General features: G+C 43.5%; 1 protein-coding gene across 3 annotated transcripts in view; it reads left to right on the forward strand.

Annotated features, from left to right (window-relative positions):
- Window positions 1-25,220, forward strand: part of cep126 (centrosomal protein 126) — a 104,795-nt gene that overhangs the window by 12,186 nt on the left and 67,389 nt on the right. The window contains exons 2-3 of one of the 3 annotated variants that reach the window (XM_055637354.1): window positions 2,708-2,827; window positions 22,094-22,264. In XM_055637354.1, the coding sequence (XP_055493329.1) occupies window positions 2,740-2,827; window positions 22,094-22,264 (259 nt within the window). In that variant the 5' untranslated portion in view covers window positions 2,708-2,739. Of the gene's footprint in view, window positions 1-2,707; window positions 2,828-22,093; window positions 22,265-25,220 lie in introns of those variants that run through there. The other 2 variants (XM_055637352.1, XM_055637355.1) reach the window with 2 other exon arrangements.

Genomic DNA, 25,220 nt, shown 5'->3' on the forward strand with positions numbered 1-25,220 from the left:
TCGGCTAGCAGTGATCAGCCTCACTGAAGATTTCATGCTTTATTTCTCGACTTATTACTGATTAAAGTTTAAAAAAATCTGAAGACTTTGAATTTAAAACGACCAGCTTCAACTGATGATGTCACAATGGCTCGGCTAGCAGGGGGAGGGCAAATTGCTATCGCAACACACCAGGGCAAGTGCAATTGGAATTTTTTTAAAGAGCACTGCTGAGGGAGCAAGGGGAGAGCTGGAATCTTACATTCGGGAATGGCTTGAGTTGGAGGACCATGCCTCCCTTGGCTACGGGTAGGGAACGGGTGCATTGGGGGAGTAGATCCAACGGGTCTGCACTTGGTCTAGTATATTACTAAACCTCTTCTCTTGTTTGTGTGAGTGTCTATATATATATATATATATATATATATATATATATATATATGTGTGTGTGTGTGTGTGTGATCTGGGCACAATCTGGTTAATTCCTATATTTTTCCAAACGCTAGGCCACAGCCTTTCCATTTTCACACATTCTACTCACATTTCCCCTGGAGGCGATAAACATCTTTCTGTCACATTCCCACCTATAATTCCGACTTTTTAATAATTTAAAGTTTTATAAACAGCCCGAAGGGTGAGTTTTCGGGGAAAAATACCCGAATTACGTCACAATGCACACGACATGACGTGACACTCCAGGAGGGAGGGGCATTCTAGTGCTCGTGCGGCTGTGCCAGCGCCCAATGCCCAATACCTGGTGGTGAGGGTGGTGCCGCGGGCCCTGGCTGAAGCCGAGCCTGGTGCTCGAGCTGGAGTGAGAGCCGTGCCTGGGGTTTGGGATGGGGCTGTGACCACCGAAGCCCAACACCTGGTAGCGAGGGTGGAGCCACGGGCCCTGGCTGAAGCCGAGCCTGGTGCTCGAGGTGGAGTGAGAGCCGTGCCCGGGGTTTGGGATGGGGCTGTGACCGGGGCCGAGAAAGAAGCCGCCGCTGGAACCAAGAACAAGCCTGGGTCCGTGGTCAGGGACGAGCCTGCAGATGAAGTCGTAGCCTGCACTGTAACCCAGGCGGTGGCTGAGCTGACGGCTGGAGACTACAACCAGGGATGGGCCGATTACGAGAACCAGGCCTAGTTCCTGGCCATGACGCTGCTCTATGACCTGGGTAGGTCCTGGGGGAGGAGGATGAGGGAAATGAGGAAGAGGGAGATGGAGTAGGGAGTGTGATAGTAGAGGGAGATGGGGGGGGGGGGGGGGGGGGGGGGGGTGGGCTGTGGAGAGAGATGCCCCCTCCCTATCTACCCTCACTCCCACCCTCTCTACCCCCCTCCCACTCCACCCCCTCCCTCTATACCCCTCCCTCTCTAACCCCCTCCTTCTCTAACCCCCTCCTTCTCTAACCCCCTCCCTCGCCCTCTACCTCTCTCCCTCCCTCTCCTCTCCCAACTATCCCTCCCTCTACTCCCCCTCCTCTCCCTCTCTCTCTACTACCCCCCTCCCTCTCCTCTCCCTCTACACCTCTCCCGCTCCCTCTCCCTCTCCCTCTCCCTTCCCTCTCCCTCTCTACCCCTCCCCCTCCCCTCTACCTCCTCCCTCTCCCTCTTTACCTCCCTCTCTCCCTCTTTACCCCCCCCCCCCCCCCTCCCTTTCTACCCACCTCCCTCTCTTCACCCCTCCCTCTCTATCCCCCTCCCTCTCTACCACCACTCCCTCTTTAGGGATTGAAGAGGGAGGGTGAAGAGGAAGAGGAGGGCATGCTGGGATGAGGAGAAATGAGCCGCGCCTGCACAGTTGGGGGCTATGCATTGGGGGAGCCGGTGTCTTTTTGGATTCTCCTTAATATTATCTCCAGAACTATCTCCTGCCCCCTCTTTTCCCTCTGGACTTCCTTCTTAAGTATGTTCCTCAGAAACCAAAACTCTTCCAGGGATACATTTAATCCAGGTTGCCTGTACCTGCCCCATACCTCTTATTCATTTCCTGACAAGAACCTTAATTTCTATTGTTATCGAGGCTTCCTTACTCCCACCTGCCACGCCATTCACTTTAATAGGAACATGCATGCCCTGAATTCTAGTTGTCTTATTTTTAAAAGCATGATTTACATCAACATAGCCTTCTTCACTGTTGTAATTCATTTTATGACTAGATCACCAGTGTGAAATTTGCTTTTTGCATTTCTCTTGCACATTTTAATTTAAAATTGTTTAAGTAAATCTAGCAATAATATAAACCTAATAATCGTTCATAGTGCTTTAGTACTGGTCTTCCCCAGGTTTCAAATGCCTGAAAATATAAAGAAGCGTTTGGGAGACTAGTGGGATGGATGGGGGTGTATTTGCCAACTGCTGTTGGCCTGCAAACATCTTTTGCCGGATGGGAACAAGACTTTTCCCTGTACATTCTCTTCCCACCTGCCTGCCCCAACTCAAGCAGAGCCTCGGAAATTGGATCTGCTGTAAAGCTGATCAAATTTGTATTTTGAGTAATTAGAAAAATTAGAGGCAAATAGTACATTTCCATACATGTATATAAAGCACCTGTTTAAAGCAGTTTGCATGTGAACTTGTGCATTTGAAAAATAATGTTCCATATCTTGGGTCGAATACATTTATTATTTAAACCAAATAAATTGGAATAAATATTTTGACCTAAGCAAAATTTATGAATTTGTCCCATGTTTTGCATGTTGTTATTTCTGTATTTATTCTTAACTCCTGGCCTTTGTAGAAATATAAAAACTCAGTTGGAGCCAGAATGGAATGAAGAACAGCAAAGATTACTGGAAGCACAAAAAACAAATAGGACTAAAGCTCGTAAATTTACATTGCAGACAATCCGCAGGCAGAAGTAAGTACAATATATCAGAATTTGTAACTGTAAGATAGATGATTTTTTTAATCTCCAGGACATAAAGCCAATTAACATTTTCTGATTTTCCCCTTTTGCATCTTGCAGGTTTCTGTACCAATATGGGATCTTACAGCTTAGATTGCTTTCTCCAAAGTACTCTCATCTTATTTTCCTGTATTGGTCCTCTACAAGATCAGGCTCTTGCAAAATGCAGTTATTCATACCTTTTCCTAAATTGGGTTTTACTCTTCTCACCCCACGGCTTCTCATCCTTTATTATCCCGTATCAATCTCAAAATTGTCATACTTATTTTCAGATTTCTTTGCAGGATTTTCTCGTCTCTCTTAATACTATTCTTTCATATATTACCTATTCGCTTTCAATTTCCTTTCAGCTTTAAACAAACTTAAAGCTCCTCTCTGTGACTATTTATTTGGTTTTCAATCCAAAGTTTGAAAAAAATATTTTCTTTTAATAATAATAGTAATAATAAATTTTATTTATGGGCGCCTTTCAAGAGTCTCAAGGACTCCTTACAAAAATTTAGCAAGTAGAGGAAAAACATGTAAGCGGAATGAAATAAATAGTAGAGACATGGCTAGTACACAAATTAAAGACAGAATTCAATTCAAAACACAATATGAGGCAATTCAAGCACAGATGAAAAGGGAGGAGGACGTGGGGCTAAGGATAGGCAGAGGTGAAGAGATGGGTCTTGAGGCGGGACTGGAAGATGGTGAGGGACACGGAGTTGCGGATCAGTTAGGGGAGGGAGTTCCAGAGCCTGGGAGCTGCCCTGGAGAAGGCTCTGTCCCCAAAACTGCAGAGGTTGGACTTGTGGAGGGAGAGGAGACCGGCTGATGTGGATCTGAGGGATCGTGAGGGTTGGTAGGGGGAGAGGAGGTCAGTGAGATATGGGGGGGGGTCAGATGGTGGAGGGCTTTGTAGGTGAGGACCAGGATTTTGTAGGTGATCCGGTGGGAGATGGGAAGCCAGTGAAGTTGTTTGAGGACTGGAGTGATGTGATGCCAGGATTTGGTGTGGGTGATGAGTCGGGCGGCTGCGTTCTGGACCAGTTGTAGTCGGTTGATGTAGGTGGAGCTGATGCCAAGGAGAAGTGAGTTGCAGTAGTCCAGTCGGGAGGAGATGAAGGCATGGATGAGTGTTTCAGCAGCGGGAGGTGTGAGAGAGGGTCTAATTTTGGCAATGTTGCGGAGGTGAAAGAAGGAGGTTTTAATGACATGGCGGATGTGAGGCTCGAGGGAGAGGGTGGAATAAAAGATCATGCCAAGGTTGCGGGCCTGGGGAGATGGGGAGACAGTGGTGCCGTCGATGGTGAGAGTGGGGTTATTGATTTTGCTGAGTGTGGATTTGGAGCCTATGAGGAGGAATTCTGTTTTATCACTGTTGAGTTTGAGGAAGTTATGTTGCATCCAGGTTTTTATAGCTGACAAACAGGTGTTGATATGGGAGAGGGGGGGGGGATTGTGGGGGGATTTGGTGCCGAGGTAGATCTGGGTGTCATCGGCGTAACAGTGGAAGTCTAGGTTGAAGTGGCGGAGTATCTGACCAAGGGGGAGGATGTAGATGATGAAGAGGAGGGGGCCGAGTACGGAGCCTTGGGGAACGCCTTGAGTGACTGTGGCTGTAGCAGAGGTGTGGTTATGGAGAGAGATGAAGTGGGATCTGTTGGAAAGGTAGGAACAGAGCCAGCTGAGTGCAGAACCTTCAATGCCGAGGTCTTTGAGTCTGGTGAGCAAGGTGGTATGGTTCATTGTATCGAAGGCTGCGCTCAGGTCGAGGAGGATGAGGATGTTGAGGGAACTAGTGTCAGCAGAGGTGAGGAGGTCGTTGAGGACTTTGAGGAGAGCAGTTTCTGTGCTATGGAGGGGGCGAAAGCCAGATTGGAGGGGTTCAAATAGGTTATACGCAAGGAGGTGGGAATTAAGTTGTGACGCAACGATACGGTCCAGGGTTTTTGAAAGAAAGGGGAGGTTTGAGATTGGGCGGTAGTTAATGAGAGAGGAGGGATCGAGACCAGGTTTCTTTAAGATTGGTGTGACAGCAGCAGTTTTGAAAGCGGAGGGGACAATTCCTTGGGACAATGAGGAGTTCAAGAGATTAGTGAGGTAGGGGCAGAGAACGGGGAGGCAGGACTTCAGCAGGGGAGTGGTTTAAGTTAATGCATAGTTAAGGGCATGTCCCACTTTCCTGAGTTATTCACGAATTCTCCCGAGTTTTCAAATTCGCAGAATGTTCGTAACGAGTCCGTAGGAGGCCGTAGGAGTCCGTAGTTATGTTGTAACGGCTTGTTATGCCAGCCGTAGGTACTCGGGGCTATTTTTTTACATGTGGACATTTTTCAACATGCTGAAAAAACATCCCGACTTACCTGATGCCCCGAGTACCTACGGCTTGAGTTTCTGTGATCTTTTTTTATGAGTTCAACTGATCACATGAGTTCACAAATAAAACTAGCATAAATTCTTCCTTTACGTCTTTTGTTACTTTCTTTGAGTTATTTTGGAGTTAATGACATCATGAGAACACATGATCAATTGTAATGTCTTGTTTGCTTTGTTCTTGCTTATGGGTGTGAAGTTTACTTTACATTTGTTTGTTTCGTTCCTCCTTAGTTCCTATATTTGTTTATTACAAACAAGTAAGTGCTGTTGTGTTGAATTAAGATCAGAAATAAAAATAAATGACAAGGTCTAGGCTATAAAAAGCATTTAACATATTTTCTATTATTCTGTCCGGCATATTTTAATTCTTTAAGCTACTGGAGGGTGTTGAACTTTCAGAATAGTTGCTACCATGATGGTAGAAGGAAATTCGACTCCCCCAAGGAGTCTGAGGGAGCTCTCTCACCTGATGGAGAGATGTCACCACAGGAGGCATGTTCTTTGTGTGTGGCTGCCCTGGAGACTTGCTATGGCTACAGTGAGGAGTTCCTGATCTCTCTGGCAGCATGAAGAATGCTACATATTATATATGTATGTCCCTTTAGAGAACTGGCTGTCAAAGACACAAGGAAGTTAAATGATGGCAGCTGCAAGATCTTGCAATAGAACCACACAACAGTGCACACAAGACATGACACAGTGATGTTACCCTTGGAAACTTGGCAATGATATTCCAGGAACCTCAGAATTGAAGAGCACAATCTTTATGACACTCCAAAAAATGTCAGAGCGACATTTAACACTGCTCTGACGCACCCATAAAAGTAACAAATGGGTTTCTAGGTTCATGTGTGCAGTCTAGAATGAGACTTGTGGGAGGAACAGGGAATAAAAGATAATGGGCAAACCAAAAATAGTTAAGGACAAATCTTATGACCATGGAGAGGAAAAGAATGTTAAGTCTGCCACCTCTAATGCTCCTCCCACTGCAAAATTCAGTTCATCTGAAATGTCTTTGCCATTATGCACATACCCGTCATCTTGATATTCATGTGCACCCACAGCTGTGCAAAGACTGGCACCCTAACCTAAAGTTGTCGTATCATCTTTAAATTCCTACAGTGCTTGAGCCTTTATCTTTGTTGTAATTTCCTAAACTTAACCATTCTGACAATTGTTTTCCTGATTTCAGCCTTGAATATCCTTCCTCCCTCTAAATGACAGTTTACTATTTGTTAACTTGGCAACATGGTCTAGAATTTTCTCTCTTAACATTTGTGACTGCTCTTTCCAATTCACTTTCCTTTTATGATCCTTCCTAAATTCAATTTTTTTGACAAAGTTTTGACTGTCTGTTAACTGTTGACAAAAAATGCTGGAGAAACTCAGCGGGTGAGGCAGTATCTAGGAGCGAAGGAATAGGTGACGTTTCGGGTCAAGACCCTTCTTCAACGTATCATCATCATTTGACAATACTTGCTGGATTTTAGAAGGATGAGGGGAAACCTTGCTGAAACTTACCTTAATACTGAAACTTAATAGTGAAAGGCCTGAATAGAATGAATGTGGAGCGGATGTTTCCACTGGTGGGAGAGTCTAGGACAGGGGTTGGCAACCTACGGCCCATGGGCCAGATCCTAGGCGACCTAGCGCAAGCGACCTAGGAACTGTGGCTAGTCCCGGGGCTCGCAGGCAACTTGAACGCTACAGCCAGTCCCGGGGCACGCAGGCGACTTGGGAACTGAGGCTAGTCCCTGGCACGCAAGGGATCTGGGAACTACAGCCAGTCCTGGGGCACGCTAGCGACCTGGAAACTGCAGAAAATAATTGAACAAACACGTGAAAAGTATGTATTATTAGTATGTATTATTACTAATTTGTGTATTATTAGTATGTATTATTACTAATTACTAATTTAGTTAGTATGTATTATTATTACCATTTATTAACCATGGCAATAAATGTGGCCTGCCATCCGCTCACAAACATAGGTCCTGGGCCCCATGAAAAAAAGATTGCCGACCCCTGGTCTAGGGCCAGAGACTGTAGCCTTAGAATAAAAGCACATAAGGAATTTCTTTAGTCGGAGGGTGGTGAATCTGTGAAATTCATTGTAACAGACGGCTGTGGAGTCCATCAATAGACATTTTTAAAGTGGAGATTAACATATTCTTGATTAGTAAGCTTGTCAGGGCTTATGGGGAGAAGGCAGGAGAATGTGGTTGAGAAGGAAAGATAGATCAGCCATGATTGAATGGTGGAGTGGACTTGATGGGCGGGCCAGTCTAATTCTGCTCCTAGAACTTATGAGCATAAAGCGGCTGTCCCACCAGCATGCGACTGCATGCGGCTAGCGCGACGTAACGTGGTCGCTTGAGCCATAGGCCTCGTGGGACTGGTCCCACTTCGATCGCCGGAGCCGTATGGAATTGTGCGGGACTGGTCCCGACCGCGTGGGGCTCCGAAAAACTGATACTGTCCAAAAATTCCGTGCGGCAACGGCCTGTCAGCCCGCAGCCGCATTGAGGCCGTACGCAGCTCCTCGACGCTGTACGCAGCGTCTTGTTTGCGTGGTGGTGCGCAATGACGTCACCGACCGACGTGCCGTTGCGTGATGACATCACTGCCCGACGCCGTGCAACGTCCAAATTCAGTCGGCCCACCTCCTGCCCAGCTGATTGGTGAGTATGATGCCGGGACCAACCCCGCACAACTCCAGACGGCTCCGCGGTTGGAAGTGAGCCCGGCCCCGCGAGGCCGTACGCCTCAAGCCACCACGTTTGGTCGCGCTAGACGCATGCAATCGCATGCTGGTGGGACAGGCCCTTAAGTATTGGTATTTTGCCAACCATATCTCAAATCAGTGCCTCTAAAATACAAAACTGCATTTCAAAAACAATAGCCTATTATGTTGGTCTAAAGATGACAAATGACAAATTACATTGGGGATAAAAATAAAAACAGAGTGGAGTAAAGGGGAGATGGAGATTAAGGGCACGGATAGCATAACAAAGAGAGATGACAATCATGGAAGAGAAAAGTAATCAAACCAGCAAGAACAACATGAACTGAAGGGAATAAAATACAAAACTGCTGGAGGAACTCAGCAAGTCAGGCAATATTCATGGAGGTCAATGGACAATTCATGTTTTGGTCAAGACCCTTCTCAATGATGCAATTATTTTTATGATGTGATTTTTGATAATGCAAGCGGTCTTAGGAATTTGTTGCATTTTGGCAGAACTGTGTACAGAGCATCTGGGTAACTTTCCCTCCCTCTGAATCAACAAATTGGCAGAAGCTCAAACTTTAACCCATCACTTCTGAGCCAAAGTTTGTCAAAGTACAAACACTTACATCCAATGTGTCATTGAACCTAGTGATATTGATCAACTACCATGACACAAAAGATACATCAACACCTTTTCATCCCTGTTTTACTTTATTTAATTACTTGATTTAATCCTGTCACTATTGCCCAAACACAAGTCAAACACGCTGACCAATGTCTACATTCTGTGGACACTACACCCGATTGTTCTGAGAGTACACAGACTTCAGCTTTGTGTTCCCAGCTAACAGCATAGTCCCTTGCATCAATTAATCATTTCTAGTTGATTACTCAATCAGCTGGAGGACTACTTATTTATTTCATTGGAATTTATAACTGAAAGAATAAGATTTACCTACAAAATTATATTAAACTAATGTTGCCAAATGTCACACTCAATAAACAGTGTGCTTATAATATGTGCATTTAACTGCACCACACATTTCAATTATCCGAGTTGAACTTCATTTGTCAATTAGAAACTTTCTAAATTCTTAATATAAGTTGTTAACAACATTAGTCACAGCACTGATCCTTGTGGATCAAAACAACCTATCTTCTTCAACCGTGACAAGTCACAAATTAGAATTCGGTCTTTAGAAATGCTGGTATTGCATCTGGGGAGGACAAGCAAGGCAAGGGAATCCACAATAAATCATAAAACCACAACCACATACGGAGAGATCAGGGAGCCCAAGAAATGCATTTCAGCAGATTTTCAAAAGTACTCGGACAACTAGCGATTGTGGTTTAGCAGACAGATGGAACACCTTTGTTGGTTATAATGTAGGTTTAAAGAGCAAGTATTTCACACTGTAATTGTATAAATATAAATAAGTCCAAGCTAAAAATTGCCTATATTACCCCACTGTACAAGAAGGGAGCAAGTCAGAATAGTGGAAACTATAGGCCGGTTTGTCTGACTTCATTGGTTGGTAAGATTTTAGAGTCCATTATAAAGGATGAGGTTACGGAGTACTTAGAATTTCATGATAAAATAGGCCAAAGTCAGCATGGTTTTGTGAACGGGATATCTTGCCTGACGAATCTGCTGGAATTCTTTGAAGAAGTAAATAGCAAGATGCCCTAAATTTTCAGAAAGCCTTTGATAAGGTACCACACGCGAGGCTGCTCAGGAAAATGAGAGCCCATGGTATCAAGGGGCAGATACTCGCATGGTTGGCTAAATGGCAGAAGGCAGAGTGGTAATAAAGGGGGCCTTTTTCTGGTTGGCTGCCAGTGACTAGCGGAGTTCCGCAGGGGTCGGTGCTGGGGCCGCTATGCTTGTATATTAATGATTTGGATTAGGGGATTGAAGGCTTTGTGGCCAAGTTTGCAGATGATACGAAAATAGGTGGAGGAGCAGGTAGTGTAGAGAAAGTAGGGACTGCAAAATGACTTGGACAGGTTGGGAGAGTGGGCAGAATAATGGCAGATGGAATATAGTGTAGCAAAGTGTGGAGACATGCATTTTGGTAGTAGGAATAAAGGTGTAGACTATTTTCTAAATGGAGAGAGAATCCAAAAATCGGAGGTGTAAGGGGACTTGGGATTACTGGTGCAGGATTCCCAAAAAGTTAATTCGCAAGTCAAATCGGTAATAAGGGAGGCAAACATTATGCTAGCATTTTTTCAAGAGGGATAGAATATAAAAACAGGCTGAGGGTCTATAAGGTGCTAGTCAGGCTGCATTTGGACTATTGTGAGCTAGTTTGGGCACCAAATCTGAGGAAGGATGTGTTGGCTCTAGAGTGGGTCGAAAGGAGGTTTACAAGAATGATTCCAAGAATGAGTGGGTTACCATATGAGTGTTTGATGGCACTGGGCCTGTACTCGCTGGAGTTTAGAACGATGAGGGGGTCCCTCATTGAAACTTACCGAATAGTGAAAGGCTGGGATAGAGTGGATGTGGAGAAAATGTTTCCACCTGTGGGAGAGTCTAGGAATAAGTTATCAGCGAAGAAAGAATAGGGAATCCTGGTTCCCTAACTGGTAAGTGGTTTAAAAAAGACAAGAGGAATTACATGGATTTGTTTCCTGAAAAATAACATCAGGGAATGTACGGTTCCATTATCGCACACCTGATAAGAGCAATCATATATATGCTCATATATCTATTAAAACTCTTATGTGTGTGTGTATGTGTGGATGTGTGTGTGTTATTTTGCATGTGAAACGTATCTCCTCGAAAACCAGACGCAAAAATGCGGAGATTTTTACTATTTCGGTAGGGATTTAACTTATGAGTTCAGAAATCCACTTCTTGGTCAATTATTTCCCCAGATTTTGAATAAAATTGATCACAAAACTCAATTTTTAAAATGTAAACGGCGCTCACCAGCTGCTGATGTCACAATGCCCACATGCCGACCAATCCAGGCCCACCTCCAGGCGTCATTTGCTCACCTCCACTCCCCCCCCCCCGCTCCAAGTACGCCCACGCCACGCCTCCCGCAGCTGGACTCCCACGCCTGCCCACCTGCCCCCTCACTCCAACCCTCCCTCCCCCCCCCTCGTTCTCAAAATGTTCTGCAGATCAGGAGGTCACCGTAGGTCACAGCCGGTTGCTGGCTTGAACATGGCGGCAGCAGGTATTTTCGCGCGGGGATTACTCCTTCTGGGAAACCTGAAATTCCTCCTTTGATCGCAGGGGCACAGGGAATCGGCACGCGTGAGCTGCCGAGGCTCTCCACGTCGGCCCCGTCAGCCCCACAGAGCTCACTCACCGAGTTCAGATCCTCCCTCTCCCTCTCTCTCTTCCCATCCTCCCCCATCCTCCTTCCCTCTCCCCCTCCCTCCCGCTGCAAACACAACGTGCTGCCAGTCGCGCCTCTCGCATGTCCGTTGATAAAAACCTTGCGACCCCCCCTCCCCCCTTTCTCTCTCTCCCCCCCCTCCTCTCTCTCTCCCCCCCTCTCTCTCTCTCTCCCCCCCTCTCCCTCTCTCTCCCTCCCTCCCTCTCCCTCTCTCCCCCCCCTCCCTCTCCCTCCCCCCCTCCCCTCCCTCTCCCACCCACTCCCCTCCCTCTCTCCCCCTCCCCTCTCCCCCTCCCCCTCTCTCCCTCCCTCTCCTCTCTCCCCCCCCCTCCCTCTCTCCCCCTCCGTCTCTCCCCCTCCGTCCCTCCCCCCCCCTCTCTCTCCCCCCCCCCTCCCACTCTCCCCCCCCTCTCTCCCCCCTCCTCTCTCCCCCTCCCTCTCTCCCCCCCCCCCCCTCTCTCCCCCCCTCGCCTCCCCCCCTCCCCCCCCCCCCCCCTCTCCCTCCCTCCCCCCCTCCCTCTCTCCCCCCCCCTCTCTCTCCCCCCCTCCCTCTCTCTCCCCCCTCCCCTCCCTCTCTCCCCCCCCCCCTCTCCCCCCTCTCCCCCTTCCCCTCCCTCTCCCCCTTCCCCTCCCTCTCCCCCTCCTTCTCCCTCACACACACCCCCTTCTCTCTCTGCCCTCACTCTCTACCCCCCTCCCCTCCTTCTCTAGATGTGCCTGCGAGTTGGGGGCTATGCGTCAGTAGATAGGACGATTATGGAGTAAAAGGAGCAAATTCATAATCTGAATATATTAACAAGGAGGGTAGTTAGTGTGTGTGTGTGTGGGGGGGGGGGGGGGGGGGGTAGTAGTTAGTGTGTGTGTGGGGTGGTTAATGTGTGTGACGCCGCATGTCCTCCCCCCTCAACCGCACGTTGGGGGAACAGTCCCAACGGGTCTGCACTTGGTCCACTAAAATATTATATTTTACTTCTCCCACTGTTCATTAGCTGCTTATGCTAGCAAGCTGTTCATTTTGAACTTGTCATAAAATCAAAGAGTTGTAAAGCATAGTTTAGTTTAGTTTAGTTTAGTTTAAAGATAGAGCGCCGAAACAGGCCCTTCAGCACACCCGGTCATGCCGACCAGTGATCTCCGCATATTAATACTATCTTACACACACTAGGGACAATTTTTACATTTACCAAGCCAATTTGCCTACAAACCTGTACATCTTTGGGGTGTGGGAGGAAACCGAAGATCTTGGAAAAAACACACGCAACACGGGGAGAACGTACAAACTCCATACAGACAACACCAGTAGTCGGGATCGAACCCAGGTCTCTTGCGCTGCAAGTGCTGTAAGGCAGCGACTCTACTGCCGCTGCGCCGGCCCATAGAAGCATGCTCTTCAGCCCACCTATTCTATGTTGTCCACCACACCAATATATATGAATCCCACTTTCCTGCATTAATCCCATATTTCTCCATGCCTTGCTCAGTTGCCTGAGGTGTTGTTCCTGCCTCCACCGCCTCCCGTGGCAGCTCATTCCTTTTACTGACCATCCTTTATGTAAACAAAATACATCTGATCTCTTTTAAACCTCCTCCCTCCACCTTAAACCTATTCTTTCTAGTTTCAGACACCCTACTGTGGGAAATACACTGGCTAATTACCCTATCAATGCCACTCGTCAATTTATTTACTTCAATCACATTACGTCTCAACCTCCTTCACTCCAGGGAAGCCAATCCCATCCTCCCCTAATCTCTCATCATATTGCGAGCTCTCCAGCCAGACGACGTCCTTGTGAATCTTTCCTGCACTATCTCTATAACTAAATCAGGTCCTTTCTAGAGTGTTTAGTTTGGTTTGGATTATTGTCATCAAGTGACTTGAGCTGCAATGGAAAGGTTTTGCTTGTGTGCTCACCAATTAAATCAGATAATATACTATGTACGGATAAAATCAAGCCACATACAAGTACAGAAGGTAGAGAGCATAGAGATAAATAGCAGAATGTAGACTATAGTTTTCAGCATTGAAGCATTACAATTCCAGAGAAAATGTATGATGTCCGCAATGAGGTAGATTGGAAGATTGGGACTACTTCATTGCTTATAAGAGAACTGTTATATGTTTCAAACTTTGGATCTTCTGCCTGTCAGGAGCCCACCGGAGTGAAAAAGGTCCTTAATTATGTTTGTTGCTAACTTGAGGCAGCATCCAGAATTGCACACAGTGCTCCAGTACTGCCTCGCCAAAATCATAGAGATACAGCTTGGGAAATGGCCCTGTGGCGCACCAAGTCTGCGCTGACGATCAAACACCCATTTGTCCCACTTCTACATTCATCCAGTTTTGTTTTTTATTCTTCCTGCCTTCTCATTAATTCCCTTCCAGGTTTGACCAATCACCTACACAATTGGGGCAACTTATAGTGGCACATTAATCTACCAATGTGCACATCTTTGGGTCATGGGAAGAAACCAGAGAAACCCGGATGGGCAAAGCACAAACTCCACACTGACAGGACCTGAGGTTAGGATTGAACACCAGTCTCTGGTGCTGTGAAGTACTAACTAGCTACACCATTTTATTAAAAATCAGCTTAGCCTACTTTCAGTTATCTGACACTTCTACTTAATTTGTTGTTTTACTGGTAGTCTGTGACTAGGCCAGCATTTATTGGTCATCTCTAACTGTCCTCAAGAAGCCACATTCAAGAGGCCAGAGAAGATGCCTAGTTGTTCTACAACTAAATTGGACAACGAGGTAAGAGAGCATGCCCCAGCCTTTTAGATGTTGCACTAAAGATCCTGATGGAAGTGGGGGAAAGTGTCAGAGATATCTTATAGCGAGGGGTTAAAAAGGTTTTGATGATGGGAAGATTAGTGTCAGGATCACTAGAGCTGTATGCAGGGTTTTAAATAACCATACAAACCTGTCAGTCTTTGTGTCTCTTAAAATCTACAAATATCATATTGTATCACCAGTTCCAACTAGTGCTCAATTTGCCGTATGACGATCACTCACCTACTGACAATTTCTACCGAATAGGATGTAATCATCATAGAAAATTAAGTCTGAAGAAAAGTCTTGACCCGAAATGTCACCTATTCCTTCGCTCCATAGATGCTGCCTCAGTCTAGCATAGAAAATTATATCAGTACCTGCAATTAATATAATTGCAGTACAGTAGCTGTAAACGTATGAAATTTTAAAATAGGTATGGAAATTGCACAAAAACATAGAAAGGCAGTAAAAACTAGAAGATATAAACCAAAAACAAACATTTTATAGTTGTTGTAGACACAAGGAACTGCAGATGCTGGTTTACTAAAAATGACACAAAGTGCTGGAGTAATTCAACAGGTCAGGTAGCATCTCTGGAGAACATAGTTAACAGAGAACATGTGTTCTCCACAGATGCTAACCAAGCTGCTGAGTTACTTCAGCACTTTGTGTTTTATTTTACAGTTGACATCTATATATTACTAAATCTCTGATCTTGACCGTTTTTGGCCCACTGTGGTGTGATTTCCGAGAGAACTCCGCCACCTACGGCCATTATTTTTGGCCACCTCACTCAGAGCCCCCCTCCGCCTTTCGGGATCGGAGGATTTTTCCCATGAAAAATCAGAGAGATATTAATGTTTTTAAAATATTTGCCATTCCCTCTGTTGCCCTTGCTGGTGGGAGGGGGAGGGACTATAAAACCCAGAAGTGGTGTGCCTCACTCACTCTTCAAGATGGAGGAAGCTAGAGGGTCACGTTTCTCTGAGCTGTGAATAACACTGAACACATGTCTACTCAACTGTGTGCCCTTAATGTGGTTCTAAAATGCTTGCAAAAAGTGTTTATTGGTTCTAAAATGTTTGCAAAAAGTGTATTGGTTCTAAAATGCTTGCAAAAAGTGTCTATTGGTTCTAAAATGCTTGCAAAAAGTGTCTCTATTGGTTCTAAAATGCTTGCAAAAAGTGTCTCTATTGGTTCTAAAATGCTTGCAAAAAGTGTCTCTATTGGTTCTAAAATGCTTGCAAATAGTGTCTCTATTGGTTCTAAAATGCTTGCAAAAAGTGTCTCTAATGGTTCTAAAATGCTTGCAAATAGTGTCTCTATTGGTTCTAAAATGCTTGCAAAAAGTGCCTCGATTGGTTCTAAAATGCTTGCAAAGAGTGTCTCTATTGGTTCTAAAATGCTTTCAAAAAATGTCTCTATTGGTTCTAAAATGCTTGCAAAAAGTGTTGGTTCTAAAATGTTTGCAAAAAGTGTCTATTGGTTCTACAATGCTTGCAGAAAGTGTCTATTGGTTCTAAAATGCTTACAAAAAGTGTCTCTATTGGTTCTGATGCTTTCAAAAAAATGTCTCTATTGGTTCTAAAATGCTTGCAAAAAGTGTCTCTATTGGTTCTAAAATGCTTGCAAATAGTGTCTATTGGTTCTAAAGCTTGCAAATAGTGTCTATTGGTTCTACAATGCTTGCAAAAAGTGTCTATTGGTTCTACAATGCTTGCAGAAAGTGTCTGTTGGTTCTATGCTTGCAGAAAGTGTATTTTTTGGTTCTACAATGCTTGCAAAGAGTGTCTATTGGCTCTAAAATGCTTGCAAAGGGTGCCGATTGGTTCTAAAATGCTTGCAAATAATGTCGATTGGTTCTAAAATGCTTGCAAAAAGTGTCTCTATTGGTTCTAAAATGCTTGCAAAAAGTGTCTAAAATGCTTGCAAAGAGTGTCTCGATTGGTTCTAAAATGCTTGCAAAGAGTGTCTCGATTGGTTCTAAAATGCTTGCAAAGAGTGTCTCTATCTATATTACTAAATCTCTGATCTTGACCGCTTTTGGCCCACTGTGGCGTGATTTCTGAGAGAATGCCGCCACCTACAGCCGTAATTTCTGGCCACCTCGCTCAGCTCAGAGCCCCCGTCCGCCTTTCAGGATCGGAGGATTTTTCCCATCGATTAAAAATCAGAGAGATATTAATGTTTTTAAAAGATTTGCCATTCTCTCTGCTGCCCCTGCTGGTGGGAGGGGGAGGGACTATAAAACCCGGAAGTGGTGTGCCTCACTCACTCTTCAAGATGGAGGAAGCCAGAGGGTCACGTTTCTCTGAGCTGTGAATAACATTGAACACATGTCTACTCAACTGTGTGTGCCCTTAATGTGGTTCTAAAATGCAGGTAAAAAGTGTCTATTGGTTCTAAAATGCTTGCAACAAGTGTCTATTGGTTCTAAAATGTTTGCAAAAAGTGTTTATTGGTGCTAAAATGCTTGCAAAAAGTGTCTATTGGTTCTAAAATGCTTACAAAAAGTGCCTATTGGTTCTAAATGCTTGCAAAAAATGTCTATTGGTTCTAAATGCTTACAAAAAGTGCCTATTGGTTCTAAATGCTTGCAAAAAGTGTCTATTGGTTCTAAAATGTTTGCAAAAAGTGTCGATTGGTTCTAAAATGTTTGCAAAAAGTGTCTATTGGTTCTACAATGCTTGCAGAAAGTGTCTTTTTTGGTTCTAAAATGCTTGCAAAAAGTGTCTCTAATGGTTCTAAAATGCTTGCAAAGAGTGTCCCTATTGGTTCTAAAATGCTTGCAAAAAGTGTCTATTGGTTCTAAAATGCTTGCAAAAAGTGTCTATTGGTTCTAAAATGCTTGCAAAATGTCTCTATTGGTTCTAAAATGCTTGCAAAAAGTGTCGATTGGTTCTAAAATGCTTGCAAATAGTGTCTATTGGTTCTAAAATGCTTGCAAAAAGTGCCTCGATTGGTTCTAAAATGCTTGCAAAGAGTGTCTCGATTGGTTCTAAAATGCTTGCAAAGAGTGTCTCTATCTATATTACTAAATCTCTGATCTTGACCGCTTTTGGCCCACTGTGGCGTGATTTCTGAGAATGCCGCCACCTACAGCCGTAATTTTTGGCCACCTCGCTCAGAGCCCCCGTCCGCCTTTCGGGATCGGAGGATTTTTCCCATCGATTAAAAATCAGAGAGATATTAATGTTTTTAAAAGATTTGCCATTCTCTCTGCTGCCCCTGCTGGTGGGTCTTTTTTTAACTATAAAACCCGGAAGTGGTGTGCCTCACTCACTCTTCAAGATGGAGGAAGCCAGAGGGTCACGTTTTAACATGAGTTGTGAATAAGTTATTCACATTGAACACATGTCTACTCAACTGTGTGTGCCCTTAATGTGGTTCTAAAATGCAGGTAAAAAGTGTCTATTGGTTCTAAAAGTGCTTGCAACAAGTGTCTATTGGTTCTAAAATGTTAGCAAAAAGTGTTTATTGGTGCTAAAAGTGCTAGCAAAAAGTGTTTATTGGTGCTCCAAAATGCTAAATGCAAAAAGTGTCTATTGGTTCTAAAACTTAGTGCTTACAAAAAGTGCCTATTGTTTCTAAATGCTTACAAAAAGTGCCTATTGGTTCTAAATGCTTGCAAAAAGTGTCTATTGGTTCTAAAATGTTTGCAAAAAGTGTCGATTGGTTCTAAAATGTTTGCAAAAAGTGTATATTGGTTCTACAATGCTTGCAGAAAGTGTCTTTTTTGGTTCTAAAATGCTTGCAAAAAGTGTCTCTAATGGTTCTAAAATGCTTGCAAAGAGTGTCCCTATTGGTTCTAAAATGCTTGCAAAAAGTGTCTATTGGTTCTAAAATGCTTGCAAAATGTCTCTATTGGTTCTAAAATGCTTGCAAAAAGTGTCTATTGCTTCTAAAATGCTTGCAAAAAGTGTCTATTGGTTCTAAAATGCTTGCAAAAAGTGGTCTCTATTGCTTCTAAAATGTGTCTATTGGTTCTAAAATGCTTGCAAAAAGGATCTCTATTGCTTCTAAAATGTGTGTGTGTGTTGTCTGTCTGTGCATGCGTATGTGTGAGTGTCTGTGGATGAGTGTATGAGTGTCCGTGTGTGTGTGTATGTGTGAGTGTCTGTCTATGAGTGTGTATGTGTGAGTGTCTGTATATGAGTGTCTATGTATATATGAGTGTCTGTGTATGTGTGTGAGAGTTTGACTGTCTCTGTGTATGAGTGTCTGTGTGTGTATGTGTGTGTGTTCGTGTTCGTGTTCTGCTTGAAATGCTGTGAAATTGGCTTGGAGTGCTGTGAGGTTGGACTTGCTGCCTACACTCTGCTTGGTGTGCTGTGAGGTTGGACTTGCGGCCTGCACTCTCCTTGGAGTGCTGTGAGGTTGGACTTGCTGCCTGCACTCCGTGATGACTTTTGAGGTAAATTCTCAGATTTTCTTTGTTAAAATTTGACTGCTTAATCTCTCTATATTAAAATTGTCTTTTTTTAAATATCAAAAGCAAAGTGTTATCTAGAGGCAGTGAGCAGCAGAACACATCTAGAGACACAGCGAAAAATAACTTAATATATCTCATCTTTAACATTTAAATTGTTGTTATATTTTAAGTAATTCACATTTTAAACTTTAATAAATCCTTTTTCCACTTGCCATGCTTGCGTGTTCTTCATCACAATAGTAACCTAATAGGCAGGAAGGGTTGCGCTGTCGGAAAGAGCCACTAAGAGTGCATAGGGGGTGATTGAGGGGAGATGGACTGAATGCGTGTGGGGGAGGGGAATGGCATGGAGCAGAGTGCGGGGTGAAGGGAGGACGGATGACTGAGTGAACTGCCACCACCAGCCATGAGAGACTGGGCTGCCAGTCCACCAGCCACGAGTAAGTGAAATGCCAGCCCACCAGCTGTAAGTGACTGAAGTGCCAGCCCACCACCCATGACTTAGTGAACTGCTAGCCCACCTGCCATGACTCGCTGAACTGCAAGTCCAAAAATCCATTCAGTCCACAATGTCTATACTAGCCCTCTGGAAACCAGTCCCTTCAGCGCACAACAGACTGAGTGACTGAGCTGCCCGGCCAGAGTGACTGAGGTGCCCAGCTTGAGTGACTGAGCTACCAGCCCAAGAATCCATTCAGCCCACAATGTCCATACTAGCCCTCTGGAAACCAGTCCCTTTGACCCACAACACACATACTAGCGATCCAGAAAGCCCCCCCCCCCCCCTCCCCCATTGGCCTGCAATATTGGAATTGTTGCAGAGGTGGAATATTGCATTTGGGGACCAGCCCTCCGTGTGAAGCTGGGATCCAACGGGTCCCACTTAGTCTAGTTTCCTTTAAATGGTGGTGGAAACTGGCCGTGTATTCTGCTAAACTTTTGTTCAGCTGTGGGAGAGGGTGTATGCTGGATCAATTGTTATAAAAGTTAAAAAAGGTCTACTTATTTTTCATTATTTAATAAACAACAATGACATTTATGTACCTACGTTGTTTTTGGATTTGTTTTGGCAATCAATATTCATCTAGAAGTGAATGAAACTTGTCTACAAGTAGAGCTCAGTATGTCAGTGTATCACAGATTTCCTTATGGTACCAGCACTCTATTGATTCAGTCACAGTTACTTTATTTTTGATTTTTCATAATTTTGATTATTTCTGTTTCACAAGTTGGTAATTTATACATAAGTTCATAAATGATAGGAGCAGAATTAGGCCATTGTTTCCGTCAAATCTATTACGTTATAATCTCTGGTTCTAGACTTTTCCACTTGTGGAAACATCCTCTCCACATCCACTATATCCAGGCCTTTCACTATTCGGTAAGTTTCAATAAGGTCCCCCGTTGATAATTGCTTGTTTCTATGCTTTCCCCCCCCCCCCCCAATCTAGTTTCAGTAAAAACACTGAATCAAGGACTTGTATTAACTAAATTTTATTTTACCAAAAGCACCACACACTGTACCTATCCCACCATGGGATCGATCCTTGCGTCTAACTGTTCAAGCCCTCTAGGCCCCGCGCAGACAGAGGCACTCCAGAAGGGTATGCGGTCCTGAGCGCTCTTCCAGTAGATTGACCCTGAGCCTCGTGATCACAGCCTTTTATATGCCCCGCGAACCCGAGGGCCGAACCACACGGGAGTTGTCTCTTAATCACCCAATTATCGATTATCCCCATACATAACAGACATTCCCCTAACCCAATGATATAACAAAATATTTTATTCACAACGGACTTCGAGATGAAATCAACTTGGAAACATTTACCCTGATTAACAGAAATCTCAGACAAGGCTCAACACCCCATCCAATCACCACTTAGCAGAGTCAGACTCTGCAACATTTTTTACAAACTATTTACAAGATGTATGTCTGGTTTGCAGCCATCCAATCCATTCTATGCATTTAGTACCAGATTGACAGGGTTTGCAAGGCTTCCCATTCTTTGCTTGAAAATTGTACCTAAGTTCCAGACTCCCTGTCACCTCTCGCAGCCTGTCCCAAATCTGTAGAGAACAATTCCAATTTGACCAAATCTCCCAGCAAACCCTGAAACCTAACCCCATTTTGAAGTTGTGGCTGGTCCAATTTATGCTTCTAAACTCCAGCAAGTAGAGGCCCAGTGCTGTCAAACACTCATCATATGTTAACTCACATGCTAACCTCTTTTGTTTTACTACTTAAACTGGACATTTTCATTATTGGCTAGGTTTAAAAAATTAATCCCCTTCTTTCTCAGCAGTGGGACAGATAATGTTAATCTCAAATAGAGTTTCAAAATCACACAAATATCCTGTGGGAATGAGCCTTGACAAATTGTTTCCTCCGTATCACACAATTTCTGCAACAGTGTTCTGATTTGCATATTTAAGTAGCCTTATTATTACAGGCCTTCTGAAAATTGCATCAGATGTGGCTTCCAAGTCTACGGGGTGATCAAGGTGATATCCAACTTTTTATTTTCCAGTTTAAAAATCCCAAGTAACAGACAAAGTTTCCAATAAATGATTTCCATTTGGCCTTATGGTTGGTCACAACAGCAATCACGAGAAAGTCTTTCATGATTTTACAAAGTATGGTTGAAATTGCTAAGGCCAATGTTATTTATAGCACAATTTTACCAGTGCAAAATTGATTGATGAATTTGGTAGCATTAAAATAACACAAAATCACTGATAGTTTCTGCCTTTTTCCATATAATGTTAAAGAGTTTTTATTTAACTTACATGATGATATCATTTACTTGGCACATCTTAACATGGATGCTTCAGTTTGGGAGCAGGGTGGAAAAATAGACAGAAAATTATTTCCACTATAGACTAAATTCCTGTTCAAGGCTTAATTTCATTAATTTCTTTAAATCACTCAAAATGAATATGGTTGTTAATGAATTGATGAAATGCATGAGACACATCATGACCTTATGTGAGAATACTTTTACCTAGATCACATATAAAATTCAGCCAGTATTTATTCTCTACAAGAGGTCCTTCCATTTTTCCTCATCTTAACCTGTTAACATGAACCTCTATTTCCCCCATCATAAGCTTTATTAGTCTTGCTTTGAATGCATTTATACTATTCACAACAGCCATTCCCAATAGTAATGGGTTCCATATTTTTTGGGATGATCATTTATCCGCATTTATTGGATTTCTTTGTGACGTATTTACATAATTTCAAGATGGTTTCCAGTTATGCCCTTCCCCACATTTGGAAACAATCTATCTTAGCATCCACTGCATCAAAAAAAATCATCATTTTAAAGATCAGCTTTTTGATCTCCAGTTTATTGGTAGCTCCTGCTTATTTTGTACATTGAATAATGCAATATATGCTTTAAGAATCATGACTGAAGAAATGTTTTTTGACATGCATTCACTATATCAAGCAGTTGGGTGATTGATCTTCTCAAATTTAGAACAATTGTTCTTTTTTCACAGTGTCTGCTGTGTGTTATCATTCTATAGGTTGTAAATCATTACTACATTACCCTTGCAGAATTTTGTATTCCTTACAGAGCCCTCGAGGAGAAGCGCAGAGAAGATGAGGAAAAAGAACAAAAACTTAGGGAGGAGGTACTTCAAGAGCGAAAACTGAAGCAACAAGATGCAACTGAGAGATTTCAAAGAGCCCATCTCCACTCATCACAACGCAGGCAATATATAATTGGTGAGAAATAAATTTATTCTGAATAATTTGTTAGATTTGAGTAGCAAATTAGTCTTTTTTTATTTATCCGTAGAATACTTAAATTCACAGTTTTTTTAAATTCTTCATTATTCTTTTAAGTATTCATAGAATACTTAAATTCACAGTAGCAGGCATTCTTATTGTTCATGGGATTACCCATGTTCAAGCAGCAGCCCTAGTTTTTTTAATATAGTGTCTGTAGATTCACAGACTAGATATTAACAAAGTTCAAACTGAAGTCCTTAATGCTATTCCTCCTCAAGCCCTGCTTTGTCTTGTACAGCGCATGAGACAGTAGAGCAGGAATACTTGCCTCTGCAGCAGTTGCACGTATTTCAACAATCAGTCATATCTCTTTGTAGCAAAATAGAAAGATTAAACGAGAACTTGCCGTTTGAAGTTTGATCTTTATTTTATGAGAAGTTGAAGTGAGGGACTACGTGAAGAGCCTGCCAGCCCGCATGCGCATCAATCTTCAGAGCAACTGTATGAAACCACAGACCACTTACACAAACTTAAACTATAGAAAGATTAATAACCCTCGACTTACCGAATTACCTTTATGAGATTCAGGGTTGGGAAGGCACGTAGTCCCTCACTTCAACTTCTCATAAAATAAAGATCAAACTTCAAATGGTAAGTTCTCGTTTAATCTTTCCATTTTATATCGAAGTCACATGAGTGACTACGTGAAGCCTTCGAAGCTCTGTGGTTTCATGCAGTAAACCAATCTGTGTGTGAAACACTTAAACAGATAAACCATAAATGGCAGAAAAGACATGGGTTATTAACAACATGATGCTAACTGACATACATGTCCCTTGCCCTTAATCGGACCACAGTCCCAATTGGCTTTGCGTTAGACAATAACTCATGCAACACTGTTCAGAATTCTTTCTGCAATCATCCAGACATATTCAACCAAATTGTATAACTTCTGAAAGTGCACTATGTAAGCCTCCTGCTGTTGCAAGATGATCAAATGGGAATATCCATTCTATTGGCTGCCAATGAGCCAGCCCCCTTGGAAGGGTGAGACTTGAAATGATTTGAATTCATCCCCGCTTTTAGCTGCTTACCCTCTATTCAACTTACCCTCTACCAGCACCAGCAATCTCTTGAGAAAACTATTAAATAACAATGAAGAAACTATCCTTCATGTCATAAGTACTAGTAAGCTCATTGTACCTGTATACATAATAATACCCCCAATCTCCGATCTGGTGGGTATGCTGTCAACTCGAAATTGTACCCAACCGTGCCCGGTTTGCTTGATGAGATAATTCCCATAACAAGCTACCCTCATGTAGTTATGACCCAGAGACCAAGCTGGAGATTGAGTAAATACTGTGTTCTTTGTGCTGAAATCAGTTGCTAAAAGCATAATTAACTTAAAAGATACTGCTCCCATTAGGAATACAGTAGATGAATATCTGCCTAATAATTTTACTGATACACATTCCACACTACTATGAGTCTACGCTTTAGAGTGTTCATATAAATGACACCTTGCATAACATTAGTCAACAGTGGGTGAATAACCAATCATTTATTGTCCCACTTTTTCACCCAGATAGTTGTGAATTTATGGAATTCTCTGCCACAGAGGGCAGTGGAGGCCAAGTCACTGGATGGATTTAAGAGAGAGTTAGATAGAGCTCTCGGGGCTAGTGGAATCAAGGGATATGGGGAGAAGGCAGGCACGGGTTATTGATAGGGGACGATCAGCCATGATCACAATGAATGGCGGTGTTGGCTCGAAGGGCCGAATGGCCTCCGCCTGCACCTATTTTCCATGTTTCTATGTTTCTTCACAAACTTTCCATACAACCGTGTAGAGCTAGGTGCACGAGAAATAGGCTGAGCTAGCCATCACTCGTGACTTCGAGTAAGTAGAAGCTTCTTTCAGCCGCCTTTTACAATGGACACCCTGAATGAGTAGGCCAAATTGGCACTATTAAAATTCATGTTGCCTCATCTATAATATCGTAAGAGGCATCTACTGACAAAACCCATGTCTTATCAGCTAGAAATGCATGTCGTCTATAAACTCTATGACACAATGCCCTTGTGATCTGAGTAGGGCAGCATTAGCTTTAGAATCTTTGTAAATAGCCTAGGCCTGAAGACAACCCCTAGGTAGAGCCTAAAATTTCCACCACTGGCTTGTCATCAAAAAACACCAGATATATCTGTGCCTCTCGTGTGTAGATATGGAAAAGTATGCATCTTCAAAATCGATTTAAAATGGATTTATGAAAGGTAAATCATGTCTGACGACTCTTATAGAATTTTCGAGAATGTAACTAGTAGCGTGGATAGGGGAGAACCAGTGGATATGGTGTATCTGGACTTCCAGAAGGCTTTCGACAAGGTCCCACATAAGAGATTAGTATACAAACTTAAAGCACACGGCATTGGGGGTTCAGTATTGATGTGGATAGAGAACTGGCTGGCAAACAGGAAGCAAAGAGTAGCAGTAAACGGGTCCTTTTCACAATGGCAGGCAGTGACTAGTGGGGTACCGCAAGGCTCAGTGCTGGGACCAAAGCTATTTACAATATATATTAATGATCTGAATGAGGGAATTGAAGGCAATATCTCCAAGTTTGCGGATGACACTAAGCTGGGGGGCAGTGTTAGCTGTGAGGAGGATGCTAGGAGACTGCAAGGTGACTTGGATAGGCTGGGTGAGTGGGCAAATGTTTGGCAGATGCAGTATAATGTGGATAAATGTGAGGTTATCCATTTTGGTGGCAAAAACAGGAAAGCAGACTATTATCTAAATGGTGGCCGACTAGGAAAAGGGGAGATGCAGCGAGACCTGGGTGTAATGGTACACCAGTCATTGAAAGTAGGCATGCAGGTGCAGCAGGCAGAGAAGAAAGCGAATGGTATGTTAGCTTTCATAGCAAAAGGATTTGAGTATAGGAGC

Source organism: Leucoraja erinacea, chromosome 6 (assembly GCF_028641065.1).
Source record: "Leucoraja erinacea ecotype New England chromosome 6, Leri_hhj_1, whole genome shotgun sequence".
Classification (NCBI taxonomy): domain Eukaryota; kingdom Metazoa; phylum Chordata; class Chondrichthyes; order Rajiformes; family Rajidae; genus Leucoraja; species Leucoraja erinaceus.